Source organism: Hakea prostrata, chromosome 1 (assembly GCF_041222555.1).
Source record: "Hakea prostrata isolate BN-2017 chromosome 1, UWA_Hpros_2, whole genome shotgun sequence".
Lineage (NCBI taxonomy): Eukaryota > Viridiplantae > Streptophyta > Magnoliopsida > Proteales > Proteaceae > Hakea > Hakea prostrata.
The window spans coordinates 73,428,059-73,448,035 of record NC_142600.1 but is presented as its reverse complement, the minus strand read 5'-3'; the positions used below and the strand labels follow the sequence as shown (position 1 = coordinate 73,448,035).

Sequence of the window (19,977 nt, the reverse complement as noted above, 5' to 3'; positions counted from 1 at the left end):
AAGATCTCCTTTACTTACTTGAATTGCATCACGTAATTACAATCTTGCATGGTTGACTAAGAAAATGAAGATCTAAGATCTCCCAATCATCTTCCATGGAAGTCGAAGTCCTTCGAGAGACTTGAGGAGAGACTTGGATTCTCTTTGATGATAGTTGGAATCATGGATCAATGGAGTCAAAGATGATACGGGTAGCAAAGTGGGAATACTTTTAGGATGTTAGGGTTAGTGGGATACTTGGTTACTTAGTCATCCATAATCGACTTATATAGTAATCTAATCTTAACTAAAACAACACATAGGGTCGAATAGTACCAGACCAGTTTGGCTCGACAGCTAGACCCGTCCTTGCTAGGACTAGTTAATTTGTAATCTAGACCCATCCTTCAAATTGGAAAGTCAAATTTGGGCCAGTTTGGGCCGATAGGGTTTTAATGACCATCTTACCCAAGTAAAAGTGGATTGTTTTTCCAAGACATCTATGTGAGGTGCTAGGTTTATGGAAATACATGTCGCTCAACTAAAGAAAGATGATGGAGAACTACCCAAAATGGCACTAAATACTTTTCGAGAGATCTCCTTCAAATCATTGATATACCTATCTAAATCTTTAGCATCAGCATGTAGGTTCCAGATACAAATGGTTAGGGCCATTCGATATTGTTTTTGAGAAAGGACCCAATCTAACCCATTCCTTGAAGAAGTTTTTATGGCCTGCTTCATCCATGCCACATTGCTTTGTCAGGCTTTCACCCATTGCAGAAAATTCCCCATTGTTGATTTGTTGTCTCTTGTGGGAGTTTGGATCTTGTCTCAATCCCACTATGGTTGATCATCCTCTCGAACCCGCTATGATCATCACCTTGGTAAGTTATTGCCTCACCAACTAGCTAATTAGATGTGAGCCACTCCTTGGGCAAATTTCCTCATTTTGCTTCTCGATCAGCCTATGTTCTCAATTGTGTAATAAGTCCACAAGTGTGTTTAGAAGAACAATATGTAGGTCAATTTTGAATTTACAAACAACCTCTATGTGGTTTTTGTTTAAACACACGACACTATTTAAGAAATGAGCGACAAAGGATCTCATAACTGAGTACTATTCCTTTTTCCATTCACAAGAGTAAACACCACCTAATTGTCTGCTTTGACATTCATTTTAATGTGCATCTGTACCAATATTGTAAATCATAAAATGATTGGTACATCTATGAATCATTTTGTGCCTCATTTTATATGCGCAAAAACAAAACACCGAGAGAAAAGCGCAAGTAGAAAATGTTTGAAACTAGGTCCTCTATAATTCGGGGGTCCTTTGCACCTCATCTATTGCTATAGCAAATGGTGACACTTGAATTAATTAGGACAAAAGTGGAAATAAATATTTTATGATGAAGAAATCCCTCTTGTAGTAAAAGTATGATATCATGGGCAATCATATAAGATAAATAAAACATAATAATAAGGGATAATTACTGTTGTCCCCTTGTACTTTGATTTTATTACTACTTTATCCTTGTACTTTTTAAATTGTTAATCCAACATTTAACTTTGTCTACAATTACTAATGCCCCCTACCGTTAAGCTCCGTTAGTTTACTAATGATGTGGTATCTATATATATTTTCAAAATCCCAAAAATAACCCTGCAATTATCTTTTTACTTATTTACTCTTATGTCAAGTGATAATACTACCATTAATTAACTATGGAAAAAAATTAATTTTATATTCACTTTTCTTTTGTAAAAAAGTAAAAATAAACTACTGAATAAAGGAAAGATGTGATTTTTCTTCTCTAAAAATAAATCACCAAATAAATGAAAGATGTAATTAAATTAAATTAAAATATAAACTAAAATATTAAGAAATATCAAATTTAATTCAAAGTTATAAATTGAAAATCACCTAATATATGTTGTTCATTATGCATGTTACTAAATTTCCTATCAATTAGCATCTTATATGCTAATTTGTTTGTAAAACTTCCATCATTGTGATTATAAAATTTTAAGTAGAATGTGAGAGTTTCAACAATCATAAGTATGTAGTCCCACCATATCCAAAACTAATTCTAAAATATAAGATTTTAAGGATATAATTGACTTTCAATATAGTTTTTATATGAGGCTAATGCCATATTTTTTTACTTCTTAATTTTAATAAATGGAAAAATAGACATTTCATATTTGATGTTAACAACCACTTAACACCGTTAGAAGTGAGGGGGGCAATAATAATTTCATAAAGAATGATGTTTGATTAGTAATAAAACCGAAGTATAAGGGAGCAATAGTAATTATCCCAAATAAAAAATACCAAGTACAAAAACTTATCTGTTACAAATAGCATAAACAAAGTCCTTCTCAAAAAGCATAGTTATGCACATCCATCTAGTGATACATGAACAATAATTAAGGGCATGTTTGGTTACATGAGTCTGGAGATTTTAAATATGTAGATATTTCAAATCTATGGAGTCATAATTCATAAAATTAACTATTTGGTTAACTTGAATATGTGGAATGAAATATGTGAATTCATCCTGAAAAATTATTTGGTCAGTGTGATTTTTGTGAATACACAAATGTTTAGCATTTTTATAGTAGAATTGAAATCCAAAATTTCATCCCATACCCATAAATCTACAAATTTACATTTTCCATGTAAAAAGATGAATATCTAGATTTCATGGATCCATGGATTTTCACAACCAAACGGGTATAAATCTCGCATTCATGAATCCAGAGATTTGAAATCTTTGAATTCATGTAACCAAACAAGCCCTAAAAAAATTAAGGTGTGTCATGGGAGCTTTCTTTAAGGTATTTGAATGTCTTGAATTGTGCACATGGGTTAACAATGCATTTTCACCCCTAAAATCAATCAACCCTTCTATCACAACGTGCACTCCAAAATTAAAATAGCATTTAGGGATCCAAAAACTATATTCACCAATCCGTTTTTTAAAACATGGGTTAAAGAAAAACAATGTTTTTAAAATAATGCTCCATCGAAAACAATCAACCCCTACCCACATATATATTAGAGAGTAATAGATAATTAGACACCACTTAGAGTTGTCTCCAAAAAACATATCTCTTCTATTGAGGCTTGTTTGTTAGCCATTCAAACTAGCTTTTCAAAAACACTTTTTGTCTATTTAGGCGTCTATTAGAAAAAGACCCCAACATCTTAACAAAATAAGAATTTTGAATTTTCAAATAAATCTATAAAACAACACTTCTCTTCATTGGTGTCGATTTGAAGCCAATAGTATAGTAGAAGCAAATTGAAAAACATCGCTTTGGAAGTCAAATCAACATAAGACAATCCAATTTTACTGGGAAATGTTTAAACATACCTTAATGTCGTAGGTGTTGCATTTCTTCTTAACTAATAGCTTGTCTATATTCGAGCAAGAAGTATTGTAATCTCCGTAACTTCTTGAAGTTTTGGATGAATACAAACTTCCAGAAATAATTCTCCAAACATCAAACAATTGAGGTCTTGAAAAACTCAAACCAAAAGATCCTTAACCAATAAGTGAGATAGAAGGATAGGAAGAAAAATCAGAAAGAGGAAGAGGAAAAGCCAAAAATTTTTGATACATCAACTTCTCATTTTTCCTTGTTTTTATAATCCCAGTAGGATGTCCTTCTCAAAAGCAACTTTCCAATTATGTGAAATATTTTACCCAAAAAAAAAAGTATATGAAATATTTTTTCTTTTATGGATGTGTTTATGATAATTTTCCAAACTATATTAAGGTAATTCTAGTGTGGATGTCTACTTTCCAAAAAGAAATAATCTAAATGAGATTACTATTCTCATGTATTGTGTTTTTCTTTTTTGGTAACCTATTCTTAAATATAGTAATGACCATAAGTTAGGGATATGAATCTTTCTTATCATATAAGACAGGATGATTAATCAATTAATATATATAATTATTCTCATATAAATTAAATTCTTCAATTTCCATAGATTTCTTACACTTTTAATACCTCATGATGATTTTTTGGCATGTATTTAAATACTAGAGTTTTTAACACGTGAATCCTCTTTAATAAAACATAAACTAATGTTGGGTCCTCATAGTATAATAAATTACACCAGAACCTTACCGTACAGAATTTACACGGTACAGTATGGTTTCGGTATTTGCAAAAACGGTTCGATACGGTTTCGGTATTAAATTGGTATGGGAAAACGGTTTAAACACGATATCTAATGCGGTACACTTTTGATCCGAATAAACTCATGCCATTTCTGTTATTGGTTCATTATGATCATAATGAAATTGCGACCAAACAATCGATAGAATTTGATATTAACAAAGACAAAGTAAATAAATCTAATTAATAGTGAAAAAAACAAGTAAATCTAAGAAGAGGAGTGAAGGACGAAACGAAAAACTAAAATAGGGAATTATGGATAGGAAAAGATAAAATGTTTTCATTGTAAAATTATATTTATATCTCTTAATTTGGTACGGTACCAATTCGGTATGGTTTCGGTACATACCGACGGTATGAGTACCTAAAATCAGAACTGTATCGAAGGAATTCAATTTCAGTACGTACTATACCGAATTTTGAACGATGTGGTGCGGTACCGTTTTAGATTCGGCACGGTTCGGTTAAACAGTTTTGATACGCAATTGACACCCTTTCCCCACACCTAGCCACCCTGCCGGAAATCACCCACCACACAATTTTATTATTTTTTTTTTGTAAAAAAAATTAATAATAAAAATACCATTGCTGCCCAACGTTCAACCAGGCAGAAAGAAAGTGTGAGCCATTACTAAGATTGGTCCACTTCTTCTTTTTGTTTAAACTTCTATAAGTTGCATCAACCAAAATTTTTATAGTGATAATTACTATTGCTCCCCTATACTATAGCTTAATTACTACTTTATACGCTATACTTTTTGAAATTATTAAACTTTGTTGTAAATACTGTTGTTCCCTACCGTTAAACTTCGTTAGTTAAATGATGACATAGCATATTTTATTTATTTATAAATCCTAGATTATCTATACGATTTTATATTACTTATTGATACTTTATATTAAATTACATTACTATCCTAAGTAATTAGGAAAATTTTAAACCTAATTAAACATTTTTTAAGTCAAAATAAATAAAGAAAATGAAAGGAAACTCATTTTCAATTTTATATATGTACTTTTCAATTTGGTAATAAAAAAAAGTAGTTATTCCTAATTTTTTGTCTTATTATTTAATTTTTGTTATTTACTTTCTAGTTTAATGTTATCAATTTTAAGAATTTTTTATTTTTAATATATTTTTATTTATTTACTGTTTAATTTGATGTTAACAATTTTAGGAAGTTCCTCCTACCAATAGAGTTTTTTTTTTTTTTTTTTTTTTGTTAATCCAAAATGATAAAAATATGTAAAATTATTTCATATGATTCTTTTTTTCTAAATAAGAATAATCCTAAGTAATGTTCGCTTAATATTGTTAGACCTAGGATGTAGATTCTTTTAATAATTAAATCAATACAAAAGGACAATAATAGTTATCCTATTTTCATATAGAACTTCTTAGTCAATAGTTTTTTGTTTTGGCAAAAAAAAAAAAAAAAGTCAATAGTTAATAACTCTATATGGACATGTTCTATTTGGATTCATTACAGAATGGTTTTTTGTGGAATTCAAGTGAAAAAATTCGCCCTTTTTCTGACAAAATGAAACCTGTTACAAGGCCTAATTTCTTAAGAATAGACAGTTCAATCAAAACATTTGTTTTTTTTTTTTTTCTCTTTCTCATAATTACTATTGTCCTCTTCTACATTAGTTTTATTACTAATCAAACCTTATTCTTTATGAAATTACTATTGCCCCCTTATTTCTAATGGCTTGTTTGGTTATATGAATCGAGATATTTGAAATCTCTGGATTCATGAATGCGAGATTTACACCCGTTTGGTTGTAAAAATCTCTAGATTCATGAAATTTAGATATTCATCTTTTTACACTAAAAACGTGAATCTGTAGATTTATGGGAATGGGGTGAAATCCAGAGATTTTATCCCTATTATAAAAATGCTAAACATTTGTGGATTCAAAAAATCACTGATGAACAGATTTCATTCCACATATTCGATCAACTAAACAGTTAATTTTATAAAGGGATAATTATTATTGGCCCCCTGTACTTTGATTTTATTACTACTGTATCCCCTGTACTTTTCAAAATTACTAATCTAACCTTTAACTTTGTCTACAATTACTATTGCCCCCCTACCGTATAGTTCCATTAATTTACTGATGATGTGGCATCTTTATATTTTCTCAAAAATCCCAAAATACCCTTATACTTATATCTTTACTTATTTACCCTTTATCAAGTTATTTAGAGAAAAAGATAATTATAATCCGATTTATTCTAAAAATAAAAACCACCAAATAAAGAAAGAATGATTGAATAAAACTCAAATAGAAATCGAAGAGGAAGGAAAATCTAATTCAACTCAAATTGGAAACTAAATATCGCCTAAAATATTTTCAAAATAAATGAAGTTTAGTGAAGGTGGGAAGTCAAATCGAATTTGAATTTTGCCCATTTCATTAATTCAAAATAAATGAAGTTTAGGGTAAAATTGACATTTAATATGGTTTTATAAATGGGGTAGTATCATCTTTTGATTTCTTAATTTTAATGAAGGGCAAATTAGACATTACATATTCAAACTTAACGGCTACTTAACACCGCTATAAGGAAGGGGAGCAACAGTAATTTCATAAAGAACAGGGTTTTATTAGTAATAAAATCAAAGTACAGGGGGCAACAGTAATTATCCCTTTTATAAATTATGACTCCATAGATTTGAAATCTCTAGATATTTGAAATCTCCAGACTCGTGTAATGGCATTTTAGGGCCTGTTTGGTTACATGAGTCTGGAGATTTCAAATATCTAAAGATTTCAAATCTATAGATATCAAATCTATGGAGTTATAATTTATAAAATTAGATGTTTGGTTGTGGAATGAAATCTGTGGATTCATCCTAAAAAACTATTTGATTGACGTGATTTATAGCTTTTTTGAAATCTCTAAATTTCACCCCTTACCCATAAATCTACACATTCACATTTTTAGTGTAAAAAGGTCAATCTCTAGATTTCGTGAATCTCTAGATTTCATGAATCTAAAGATTTTTACAACCAAACGGGTATAATTCTTAGATTCATGAATCTAAAGATTTGAAATCTTTGGATTCATGTAACCAAATAGACTCGGGTAAGTGGTTGTTAACATTGAATATATAATATCTATTTTGCCATTTATTAAAATTAAAAAGTCAAAAAGAAGATATTACCGTCATTTATAAAAATTATATTGAATGCCAATTATGTCCTTAAAATCTTATATTTTAGAATTAATTTTAGATTTGAAAGAGTACCAGTCGTCTCTATTTAAAATATGATGAAGACTCAGATAAAGAAAGTTTGTGAATGAATTACCTCTTGAGATCTTGCTTTTTTGTCTTTAACTCTATCAAAATGTGCATTATGGTAAAGACGAACTGTTTTTTAGTATAAATTTAAGTTCTAATAGCAGGAGCAATATTCTGGGAGAAAAGAAATGAATTTGTGTGTGTGTTGTAATTCTTGGAATTTATACAAATGAACAAAATTACAATGATCTCTGATGCAATGTGGTACTTGTTAATGAAGATCTTACTATTGCATTAAAAATTTTAAATCATATAGATTTTTAGATTTTCAGGTAAAGTTCATTAAGTGTTGTCCTCAAATTATTTTTCTTTTTCTTTCTTTCTAAGAATTTATTTGGGAATTGTTGGGACCATACACTTATGATTGTTGAAACTCTCATACTCCACTAAAATTTTCCACAATTACAATGATGGAAATTTTAGAAACAATTTAAAATATAATATGCTAATCTAATAACATGCACAATGGTTAGTATATATTAGGTGGTTTTCAATTTTCAACTTTGAATTAAATTTGACATTCTCTCATATTTAGTTTCTATTTTGAGTTTTATTTAATCACATCTTTCTTTTTATTCGGTGATTTCTTTTAAAAGAACAAAAATCATATATTTCCTTTATTCCATAATTTCTTTTTAAAGAAGAAAATAGATTTAAGGTTAATTTTTTTCCATGTTTAATTTAGGGTAATATTATAACTTGACAAAAGAGTAAATTGATAAAGAGACGACTCTAGGATTATTTTTAGAATTTTGAAAAAAAATATATAGATGCCATCATTGGTAAACTAACAAAGCCTAACGGTAAGGAGCATTAATAATTGTAAACAAAGTTAATGCTTAGATTATAAATTTTGAAAAGTAGAAGAGATAAATTAGTAATAAAATCAAAATACAAATAACAAGAGCAATTATCCCTAACAAAAATAACAAAAGATAAACCAATAGGTCAATTTACTGAAGGAAATAGCCTCAGTGATTTGCAACTAAAAAAAAATTCTTTCTTTAGCCGTACATATGAACTAATATTTGCAAGGCTCCACTCATCCTTTAAAAGCCCAGCAACAAATATCTCAAAGTTTTACATTCTCTAACAAGAATGCATCAAAAATTTCCATCTTCTTTGTCTTGTCCACCCCATATCTGCACCCGTTTTGATGCTTGATCAGCCTGCAATTTAAATTCTAAATTATGATTATTGTTCTTCAATACTATACAAGCTACAGATAACTCAGTATTTACCTCAGTCTTCCAGTTTGTTTTCCAGATAATGAACAGCAAGATCAACGTCTGCAGTGCAGTTCCACAAAGCATGCCAAACCAAATTCCCTGGAGCAGGAAGAGCGTTAGTACAAATGTTCAATTGCCTTACTCTCAGCTGATCACTAAAAAGCACTGGACCAAGTTCCATGTCCAAAAATTCAGATATTAAAGCTATATGAGAGAGAGAAAGAGAGATGTACCTGCACTCCCATATTCAATTTATAGCCTAGAAGGAACCCAAGAGGAAGCCCGAATATATAATAGCAACCCAAGTTAATATAAGCGACCAATCCTTGCCACCCACCTCCAATAGCAACACCTGCAAGAAAAATCAAACCAATGTAACCAGAAAACTCAAAAATAGATGTGTATTTTGGAACAAAAGAGAATTTATAGCAAACTAAACTAAGGGGTTGTATGGCAATGCTACTATTTCTTGTATTTTTTTACATTTTTGGAATACAAACAACTCAACATAATGTATGTGTAATCTGACATGTTTCTTGCGTTTTATTTTTCACTTTTAAAACAAACCAACACTTTAAGCACAGTTTTGCGCATATGTTGAGAAACACCTCACTAAGATAAAAGAAAGAAAAACAAAATTCCCTTGAAAAAGTAAAGGGATATTCTTGTCATTTTTTGGGGGGGCAGGGAATACAGAGTTATTTTTCTTGTGTAATTAATTATACATGATTTCAGCACCCAAAAAACAATGAGAAACAATGGAAATATATAGAAATACAAAAAGTGTTTCTCACATAAAAACAGGAAACAGAACAAAAAATTGCCATACAACCATCAAGATGATGTATTATCCATGATTAATAACTTGCTATGCATCTCACCTGAGATGACTGGCTGGATACTGTTAAGTACCATGGTTATCCCAAGGAGGTAGGCAAGGCGAGAGACAGCTTGCTGTAGCTCCTTACTGCTCGTAAAAATGACGGCAAAATAGTCTTTGGTGACCAAGATAACAACCATGAAGAATAGCCCAATGAGAAGTGCTTGAAAAACTATAATAAAGACACAGTATTTGGCAGCTCTAGGGTGTCCTGATCCAAGTTCATTTGAGACTCGAACACTGAAAGAGGAAGAAGAATTAGAACAAATAAGTAGTGTAGAACAATCATCACCTCAAGTATCATAAAGATTCTGAAAGAGAATAAGAAAAGTGCAATTATAAGGTGTCTGAGTTCCAATTATGATGACTACAGAGGTGTCCTTCAGACACTTCTTTTACCTTACAGCAGCATTGATTCCAATAAACAGCATTCCTTCCCAGCCATTGATATTCATACTGCAAGTGATAGAAAGACATGAAAATAAATGAAGATATGGTGAAGTTTTTCTGTATTGAGTTGAATCAAAGGGTAGATTTTGACAGATATGATACAAGTATACAATAGCTGTATTTCACAAGCAGCCGGGAGAAAAGAAATGGATAGCTTACCAGACAGATATGGAGGCAACAGCTATGACTGCATTACCAAGGTGGCCAGTGAGGACAACTAGAGTCATCATGTACCATATCTCAAGGCAAAGCATTATAGCAGAGGCCAGGGAGAGCCTAACAAAAGCCCAAATTTCATGGAAGGCCAACCAGGATAGGCCTTTCCATCCATCCTTGCACCAGTTCACCACATAAATCAACTGAGCTATGGAAATCACCCAGCTAGAAATGTCGTAGGCCAAGGCTGCACCAAGGGTAGAGAGGCCCAAGATATAGATGAAGAGCCAGAGCAAGAAGACATGCAGGAGAAGGCCTGCAAAGCCAACCCAAGCGAGCACCCAGACCTTACTTTGGGCCTGAAGGAACTTCTGGATTGGGAAGTTGACGGCCAGTGCGAACATTTGAGGAATGATTTGTTTAGCATATTCACCGGCGAGAACAGCGATATCGTGTTCCTGGCCTAGAAGCTTCAGGATTGGTGTTGCAAAGATGTAAATTGGGCAAAGAAGGACGCAGGTAACTGTGAGGATTATCCATGAACGTTGCATGTAAATGCCAAGCTTGTGTACCTGCCCAGCACCAAATGCCTGACCACATAGCGTCTCTAGTGCACTTCCCATACCAAGCTGTCATTTATATAATCTAGAACAATTAGTTTTCTTTTTCGGCAAGGAAAACCCACAATAATTAGTTGAATGAGAAAAAGTAGACAGCATAGTTTTTTTTAACTGTTTAATTTCGTTCATTCTAATAATGGAAGTGAGAAGGAATATTTTTCTGTTTTAAGGTAGTTTTTAGAATTGGATTTTTTTTTGAAAGTTAAAAGGTAACTTTATAATTACTTAAACATACACTTAGACTTTGCCCTTAATCCCAAGGAGATTTAAACTCTTGAATGAGAGAAAATCCCATTCATTTATTTAACAGTCAGGGCTGGCAACCTCATGGCTCATGTGAGAAGTTGGTCGGTTGGAGGGTTGGATTTGTTGGGGGTAAAGCATGCATAGGCGCAAATGGTGCACTTCAGCTGCATAGGGAATTAAGGACATGGTTTTTAAATAACTTACAACCCAATTTTATTTGTTGTCATACAATATAATATTTTTTTAGATACAAGAGAGCTTTTATACATGGGAAAATGGATATTACATACACTATTAGGGAGACTTGAATCCATGGCCCCTAAGAGGTGTGATCATTTCCAACCGAGCAATCTTGTGATGGTAAAGGTATGACATCTTACATGGCTCCTCTCATTACAATACGTGACGTTCTTGAAATCTAACACTAATGAACTTTTACACCGTCATAATTATAGTCGTTTCATCTAAAAAATTAAGGATAGTTTGACCTTATAAAATATCAACCACAAAAAAGAGAGATTATGATAATGCTTTTAAAATTATAATCATTGGATTATTAAGGGTGATTTAGTCATTTTGAAATATCAAAGGAGAAAGAAGAGAGAATAATTCAACTTTTCTTGGTAACCCAAGGTGAAACCTTTGAGAGGGGAGTAAGACTAAATAAAAAGTAAATGATTTAAATCATCTCTAGTGACCCACCACTGGACCAGACATTTAGAAATGAAACCCACCTTTGGGCATTTATAATTCACTTTTTTTAAATTGAGAAGTGGGACCTTCCTAATTTTGAGGCAAAGAGTATGGAGAACACAATCCTCGACCCCTGTGAATAAAAGATCACAACTCAAGATCGAATCCCCTCCCGGGGGAGCACATATTGCTCTTCCTTTTTCACCACAAATTTAGAGAGCTAACCACATCTAAATAATTAAAAAAAACCATGTGGCGAATCCCCTAATGGGTTCCACATGGGTCTTAGAAAAATTTATTATGAAAAAGTGTAAGGGGAGCAATATATGCACCTCAACAGATCATGTTTGTGTGGTGCATCTCATGTGATGGTGTCTGTGATGCTTATTGTTGGATACACAACACTTGAATTTCATTAAATTCCAGCCGCTTAAAACATGATTGCACATTTAACCAATTTGATTGAAATAAAATCAGCTTTTTTTTTTTAATAAACCAAATTATGTTTTGAATGGTCAGAATTTAATAGAATCCATTTCACGTGCATCCAATGGTGGGCACTATAGGTACCACCATGTCAGATATACCTACCTATAAGATCTCTCCTCGGCTTAAGTCATCCTTTAACCGAACAAAATGGCGTGAAATGCCAATGGAGGAGTAGTAGGATGGTTAGGAACCTGCTTCTCAGTGGAGAGGTCATGGGTTCAACGGCGGCATCTGTAATATCTCTATCCCTATATATAAAAAACGCCTTTGTACCAAAAAAAAAAAAAAAAAAAAATTGCGTGAAACTACCAAAAAAAATAAATAAATGACAAAATGTCGGTGGCGAAAGACCCCTTGAATGATCCAAATTTTCAAATCAAACCCTTAATTCAATTCCACACCCACCTCTCGTGGCTGTGGACGATGTGGATCTCAGGATCCATAAATGGCTACAGATAAAAACATTGAAACTCTCATATCCAATAAATAAATAATGAAAATTTCCCTCATTTGAATGGGTTGAATTTCAATGCCGTGCATTTTACTTTCCTGGTTGCTTGCGGTGAATATCAAAATCTCAATCGTCCGTTTTGATTTCAAAACATGCGAAATGGACGGTCTAAATATCACCGTCCTGGCAAGGCAAGTGTTCGCATTCAAGTTCACTCCCACTTGTAATTCCCTTAATTATGAACACGGATCCCGTACAAATCAACCACCGGCGTTAGTACACGCAACGGAGCCGGAGATCCCAGCCCCGGGCGGCGTTGCCGGGAAAACTAGTAGTCCTTAAAGCTTAGACGAATCATGGCATGAAGAGAAAGAAAGGAAGGAGGTGGCTTACCAGGAAACCGAAACTGAAGTTAGAGATGACGGCCAGGCCAATGGCGACAGCGGAAAGTTCGAGATTACCGAGATGACCTACGAAGATCTGCGTGGAAGAGTTCATCCCATAGAGGCAGAGTATGTTGAAAATGATAGGACCAGCGATGGACCACATCTTCACCGATTCCTTCCAAAACACAGATTTGACATCGGCGAAGCTTTTCAGCGGAGGATAATCACCTTCTTCGAGTTCTGAATCTATGGTCGATGATGGCACATGAAGATGCTCGTAGGGTTCGACGGAGACACCGCCATCGATCAGCGGTTCTTCCATCTACCTAGAGGTACTGGTTCCTAGCTACTTTCTACTCTTACTGAACTGTTGATGGAAACTTAATTTGTTTTCAACATCTTTAGGGTTTCGTAACCTTCGACTCCTCAATCCTTTCCTCAATATTGTTAATTCCTCTTGTCTAGCTATTTCATTTTATGAGTAAAAATTCTTCTGCTGATTGAATTATTTTGGTAGCAGTTGCTTGCTATCTTTATGGTGTTTAACTTACCTACCCCTCGGGTGCAGTACTAATTAATGTGACGTAGCAGACTGGCGGTTCAAAAGTTAGCTGAGATAAAAATATTATAAAATTTGTCAAATTTTCCCAATTCCCAATTAATATAAAAAAAAATGTAAATCCCTATTTGAATGTCCATTTCAGCTCCACGTTGGTATGTTTGAATGCCTATTTCTGCTCCACGTTGCTTTGGTGCAGCGTAATAATTACGCTACGCAGCACATGCAGCGTAGAATGAAGATTTTGATTTTGACTGTTGTTTTCCCAAAAATGTTGAAATTTATTTTAAAAAACGGACTGTTTAGATGTTGATCTCGATCAACGTACTGCACAATGCATTGAGACACGCACGACCCATATCAGCTCTTGACCAGCATGTGAGCAAAACAGATTTTATGTGACCGAGAATTTGGCACATCTAGTCCTTCCAGCGGCCACCCATTAGATGATGCTATGCAGCAGCATTATTTATTTTCAAGCAATCAATGTACATGCTCAAATCAATAATTTATCACTCGACCTTTAGTGGATGGACAGGTTATGAGTTCCACCCGTGTGTGCATATATAATATTCCCACTCCAACAATTAAAAAAAAAGCGCATGTTTCACAAAAAAAAAAAAAAAAAAAAAAATCAATTGAGTGTGTGCTTAAATTTATAGTTATAATTAAAAAATGTCACTTAACAAGCAATGGGGGCTCAACTTTAGTGGTTACTGTGCTGTCAACAGTTAAGATTGAAATTTTGAATAAGATTTCAATCTAGACTGTTGGCAGCATATGCTGCAAATTTATTGCACAACATTCAAGTCTGCCCAGCGCAATGGATCTGGATCCACAGTAAGACTGTTAGACTCCATTTTGTAAGTATAATGTAAGCATTGGCATTTTGCAAAGAGAGAGAGAGAGAGAGCGGCCGGCCATCGAAGGTCGTTGTAGCACTGTAGCACCAGGAGTGGTGGAGGGTAGCATTTGGTGACACAATTTCTCCTGCTACTAAATACTGCAGCGACGATATAAATAGTTTGGACTGCGAGTAGACAAAGATCGAAGTCATTTATTGGAATAAAAACCATCGGGTCCTCTCTACCATAGAAAATGGTTTTGTATAGGTCAATAATCATCTCACGAGTAGGTGTACACAACTCAATATTCATAAATGACTGGAATCTTGGTTTCCATTCAGCGGTCCCTCCACCGCACACTAAAGCTGCCTTCTGAGCCCCGTTATTTATTATTTATATAGGATAAGATGTAAAGCGTGCCCTCTGTTCTTCAGTCTTGGTCGAGCTTTCTTTTGGGTCCTGGACCCATATTCCAGGTGGCGACTCCCCCTTTCCCATCCTCCAATCGAGGAAGGTGAATTGTATGACCTTAATGCCCAATAACGACCGGCAGTCAGCCAGGGACCCATTCGGCGTGTGCTCCGTGGGGTTTAGGAAGTGCCTTTGCTCCCTTTCCCAATCGTTGACCTTGACAATGAACTCGAGGACGAGTCTTTGTGAGAAATGGCGCCACCCATTGCTCTGTACCCCACCCTTTCTTTTGGCCTAACAGCCCTACCTAGGTGACCTCTTATTTAGTATTATATCATCTTGGTTAGAGGCCTGAAATCGTTCTCGCAGTTCACACGTCAAAGTGCTTCGAAAGGCACCGGCTCCCTTCTTACTGACAGCACAGCTATGTGCTGGCACTCAATTGGTAGCGCAACAATAGAACCACCAACGATTTGCCCAATTGGGCCAGTGAGAGAGATACTGAAGTAGCTGTTCGAGAAAATGGTAGAATCAAAGTAGCAAAGATCGAGAGAATATCAAAGCGACCATGGAAGGTGACAATAGCACAAAGAGTGGCGGAGGGTAACATTAGCGACGGTGCCGGAACCAGTGAGTACACAAAGACCAATATTCCGGTGAGGAGGTAGGGGAGGGGTGGGGCATGGAAAAAATATGGGTGAACCCACCTAGGGTTGGGTCACTTAAGTAAAAGTATTTTAAACAATTTACAACACAGTTAAACGGCCTTTTACATTATATTTTAATGAATTTTTTGCATGACGATTACTTGCACGGGAGTTTCCATTTCTAGAAGGCCTCACTTTTTTGTTGAGAAATTAAACCCATTTCTAGTACCAAGAAGGCCTGTCTTTTCTTTTCAATATGTGGAACCATTTGAGAGGCGTTAAAGACCTCTGGAAATTTTTATTAATGGGTCAATTCTCTGAATGATGAAGGAAAAAGCCTAGTGTTTTGCAACTAAAAAATTGTTTGTATGACAACAATACATAGGAGCTTACATTTGCAAGGCTCTAAGTCATTCTTGCAATGCTCTAACAAGAATGTATCACAACTTTCCATCTTCATTGTCTTGCCCTCCCCATATCTGCACCCTCTTTGATGCTTGTTCAGCCTGCAATTTAAATTCTCAATTATGATTTTTGTTCAAAAATATACAAGTTACACATAATCAGTGGATCCTCAGCATTGATAATACCAAGTGAGAAACAGAACCAAAAAAGACGACTGTCTAGTATTTACCTCAGTCTTCCAGTTGGTTTTCCAAATAATGAACAGAAGGATTAACGTCTGCAGTGCAGTTCCACAAAGCATCCCAGACCAAATTCCCTAAAGCAGGAAGACCCAAATGTTCAATTGCATTACTCTACTGATCACTAAAAGCACTACTAAACCAAGTTCCATGTACAAAATCCTTATAATAAAGCTGTATGCCTGTAGAGAGAGAAATAGAGATGTACCTTCACTCCCATATTCAATTTATAGCCTAGAAGGAACCCAAGAGGAAGTCCAAATATGTAATAGCAACCCAGGTTAATATAAGCGACCAATGCTTGCCACCCACCTCCAATAGCAACACCTGCAAGAAAAATCTAACCGATGTAACCCGGAAAACTGCAAAATAGATGCATATTTTGGAAGAAGCAAGAACTTGTACCAAATAATATAGAATAACCAGGGGATTTTTTTATGATTGTTCAGGTTACTATTGTTCTATTAAAGGGTACCACCATCTTGAAGAAGAGTTCATTGTCAAGTACTCAAGTCTAGGAAGAAGAAAAATAAGCCTGGTTGGTTTCAATAGGCTTTAATTGCCCTTTGCTTTCTTATTGTACCCTTCCCTCTCTCTCCCTTCTCTCTTTTTGTTTAATAAATTCTTTATTCAACCCAAGAAGAAAAAAAAATTCTACTTAAAATGTAACTGACCTGAGATGACTGGCTGAATACTGTTAAGTACCATGGTTACCCCAAGGAGGTAAGCAAGGCGAGAGACAGCTTCCTGCACCTCCTTACTACTCGTAAAAATGACGGCAAAATCGTCTTTGGTAACCAAGATAACAACCATGAAGAATAACCCAATGAGAAGTGCTTGAAAAACTATAACAAACACAGAGTATTTGGCAGCTCTAGGGTGTCCTGATCCAAGTTCATTTGAGACTCGAACACTGAAAGAGGAAGAAGAATTAGAACAAATGAGTAGTGTAGAACATTAATCAAAAAGATTGTTACTATAGAGGAGTCATTCAGACACTCCTTTCACCTTGCAGCAGCATTGACTCCAACAAACAGCACTAATTCCCAGCCATTGAGATTCATACTGCAAGTAATAGATTGAGACATGAAAAGAAGTTAAGAAATGGTGAAGAAGTTTTTGTATCAAGTATACTATGTTAGGTACTTGACCGGCTAAAGCTGATGGAATAGATTAAATCAAGCTTTTTTATGTATCCCTAGCCCAATCTGGTGCCATAAACCAAATTGGGCCTCATGAAGTACATATTACAAGTATACAATAGTTGTATTTCATAAGCAGCCATGAGACAAGAAATGGATAGCTTACCAGACAGATATGGAATCCACAGCTATGACTGCATCACCAAGGTGGCCGGTAAGAACAACTAGAGTCATCATGTACCATATCTCAAGGCAAAGCATGACAGCAGAGGCCAGGGAGAGCCTAACGAAGGCCCAAATTTCATGGAAGGCCAACCAAGATAGGCCTTTCCATCCATCTTTGCACCAATTCACCACATAAACCACCTGAGATATAGAAATCGCCCAGCCAGAAATATCATAGGCTAAGGCTGCGCCAAGGGTAGAGAGGCCAAACACATAGATGAAGAGCCAGAGCAAGAATACATGTAGGAGAAGGCCGGCGAAGCCAACCCAAGCAAGCACCCAGACCTTGCTTTGGGCCTGAAGGAACTTCTGGACTGGGAAGTTGATGCCCAATGCGAACAGCTGAGGAATGATTTGTTTGGTGTATGTGCCAGCGAGAACAGCAATGTCGTGTTCTTGGCCTATGAGCTCCAGAATTGGTGTTGCAAAGATGTAAATTGGGCAAAGCAGGACACAGGAAACTGTGAGGATTATCCATGAGCGTTGCATGTAAATGCCAAGCATGTATACCTGCCCAGCACCAAATGCCTGACCACATAGCGTCTCTAGTGCGCTCCCCATACCAAGCTGCCAATTATGTAATCCAAAACAATTAAAATTTATTTTTTCTTTCGGGGGCAATGAAACTAAATAATTAGCTGAATGAGAAAAGAAGACACTGGTTCTGCGTTTCAGTTCCTTTTTAACAATTTAATTCCATTCATTCTAATGCTAGAGCGAAGAGGACCTGTACCTCAGCTATGTCCGGGTAGCATAATAATTTACTTGAATAAAAAGTAAAACTTTGCCTTTGAGCCTAGGAGATTCTAACTCTTGAATAGAAAAAAATTATTTACCAAAAAAATATATAATAAGGATTTTTTTTATTTTTATTAAATCAAACTTTATTCAAAATAGCAAGAAGAAGACAAGGCGTCAGCGTCACATAAATCTTATAACCAGAAGGTAGAATACGACAGGTACTTCTACTGTCAAATAATGCCTCCCTAACTAGAGAATAAAGTAACAGTAAAGGATGCAAAAGTACAAGAAATAAAATAAGAAGAACGGTGAGTGATATCATCCACAATAAGAGAAAAAATCCTATTCATTTGTAACTGAACGGCAAGTGTATTTATTAGGTAATCTGGCACCATTGATAATTTAAATTTAAAAGTTGATATAATTCCAAAGCCACCCTGTAGCTGTGGAATTGTGAATGTCATCGAGATACTCACCACAAGGGTAAGGCATTCCCCCATTGCCGAACCTTTGGGTTGGGCTGCACGTAGTACGGACAAGCCATGATGAACGAAGAACCTGGTCGTGTGGAGAGGAGTTGGACTCCTTATGAATAAGTTCACATTAGTTACAATTCTTACCTTATATAATTCTTTGTAATTTTTATTTAGGATTGTAATACGTCATAGTTAATTAGAGACGAATTCAAAGATTTGAAATACCTGGATTTACAAGTGAGAGATTTATACAACCAAACCCATTTGGTTGTATAAATCCTTGGATTCATGAAATTTATAGATTCACCTTTTTATACTAAGAACGTGAATATATAGATTTATGAGTATAAGGTGAAATGCGTTAAACATTTGAATCTTGACTCCATAAATATTTTTTCAGGATGAATCTACAAATTTTATTCCAAAGATTCAGTCTAGCTAAGCAGTTAATTATATGAACCATGATTCCATAAATTTGAAATATGTAGATTTTTGAAATCTTCAAACTCAAGTAATCAAACAGCCCTTGGAATTTATTAGATTTAGTTTTTAATTAGATTTTAATTCCGACTCTTGGATAATTAACTGCTGCATGTTCCAATCCGTGATAGAAATATAAAATTTTTTAAAGTGAAAAAAAAAAAAAAAAAAAAAAAAAAAAAAAAAAAAACCCCTTTTGTTACCGGGCGGTCAAATCAACCACCGTCTTTTCGCGGATGCATTAACGGCCGCCATTGATGACTTTTTGGCGATAACAACTCTCTACAGTAACTCACAGAAAAACTAACCAGTAGAACTCAGACGAATCATCTCAGAGAGAAGGAAGGAGGTAGCTTACCAGGAAACCGAAGCTGAAGTTAGAGATGACGGACAAGCCAATGGCGACGGCGGAAAGCTCGATATTGCCAAGATGACCTACAAAGATCTGCGTCACAGAGTTGATCCCATAGAGGCAGAGTATGTTGAAAACGATAGGACCAGCAATGCTCCACATCTTCACCGATTCCTTCCAAAACACAGATTTGACGTCGGCGAAGCTTTTCGCCGGAAGGTAATCACCATTGTCGGGTTCTACTAAGGTGGATGATGGCACATGAAGATGCTCGTAGTGTTCGACGGAGACACCGCCGTCAATCAGCGGTTCCTCCATCTACGCAGAGGTACTGACCTGTTCTGTTGATCGATGCTTAAGTCGTT

General features: G+C 34.9%; 2 protein-coding genes across 2 annotated transcripts; both read right to left on the bottom strand.

Annotated features, from left to right (window-relative positions):
- Positions 1-8,364: 8,364 nt before the first annotated feature.
- LOC149029941 (protein DETOXIFICATION 35-like) lies at positions 8,365-13,618 on the bottom strand. Its single transcript, XM_089142270.1, has 7 exons — positions 13,098-13,618; positions 10,209-10,834; positions 9,999-10,055; positions 9,601-9,839; positions 8,953-9,071; positions 8,732-8,818; positions 8,365-8,659 (listed from the first exon to the last, which is right to left on the bottom strand). Exons 1-7 carry the CDS (start codon positions 13,410-13,412, stop codon positions 8,594-8,596), a joined length of 1,509 nt encoding a protein of 502 aa, XP_088998396.1. The 5' UTR covers positions 13,413-13,618; the 3' UTR covers positions 8,365-8,593.
- A 2,135-nt stretch (positions 13,619-15,753) lies between these two features.
- On the bottom strand, positions 15,754-19,977 carry LOC149029940 (protein DETOXIFICATION 35-like). The gene is given in 8 exon segments (XM_089142269.1): positions 15,754-16,004; positions 16,007-16,058; positions 16,187-16,273; positions 16,405-16,523; positions 16,871-17,109; positions 17,205-17,261; positions 17,505-18,130; positions 19,619-19,977. Coding segments are annotated over 8 exon segments (1,518 nt in total). The 5' UTR covers positions 19,931-19,977; the 3' UTR covers positions 15,754-15,978.

Bases quoted from the DNA above. Each gene is read 5' to 3' on its own strand.
- LOC149029941 (XM_089142270.1), bottom strand. From the start codon at position 13,412: ATGGAAGAACCGCTGATCGATGGCGGTGTCTCCGTCGAACCCTACGAG. The intron at 10,835-13,097 runs GTAAGCCACCTC...TATAAATGACAG, and splicing joins ACTTCAGTTTCGGTTTCCTG to CTTGGTATGGGAAGTGCACT. The intron at 8,819-8,952 runs GTACATCTCTCT...TTCCTGCTCCAG, and splicing joins AATTGAATATGGGAGTGCAG to GGAATTTGGTTTGGCATGCT.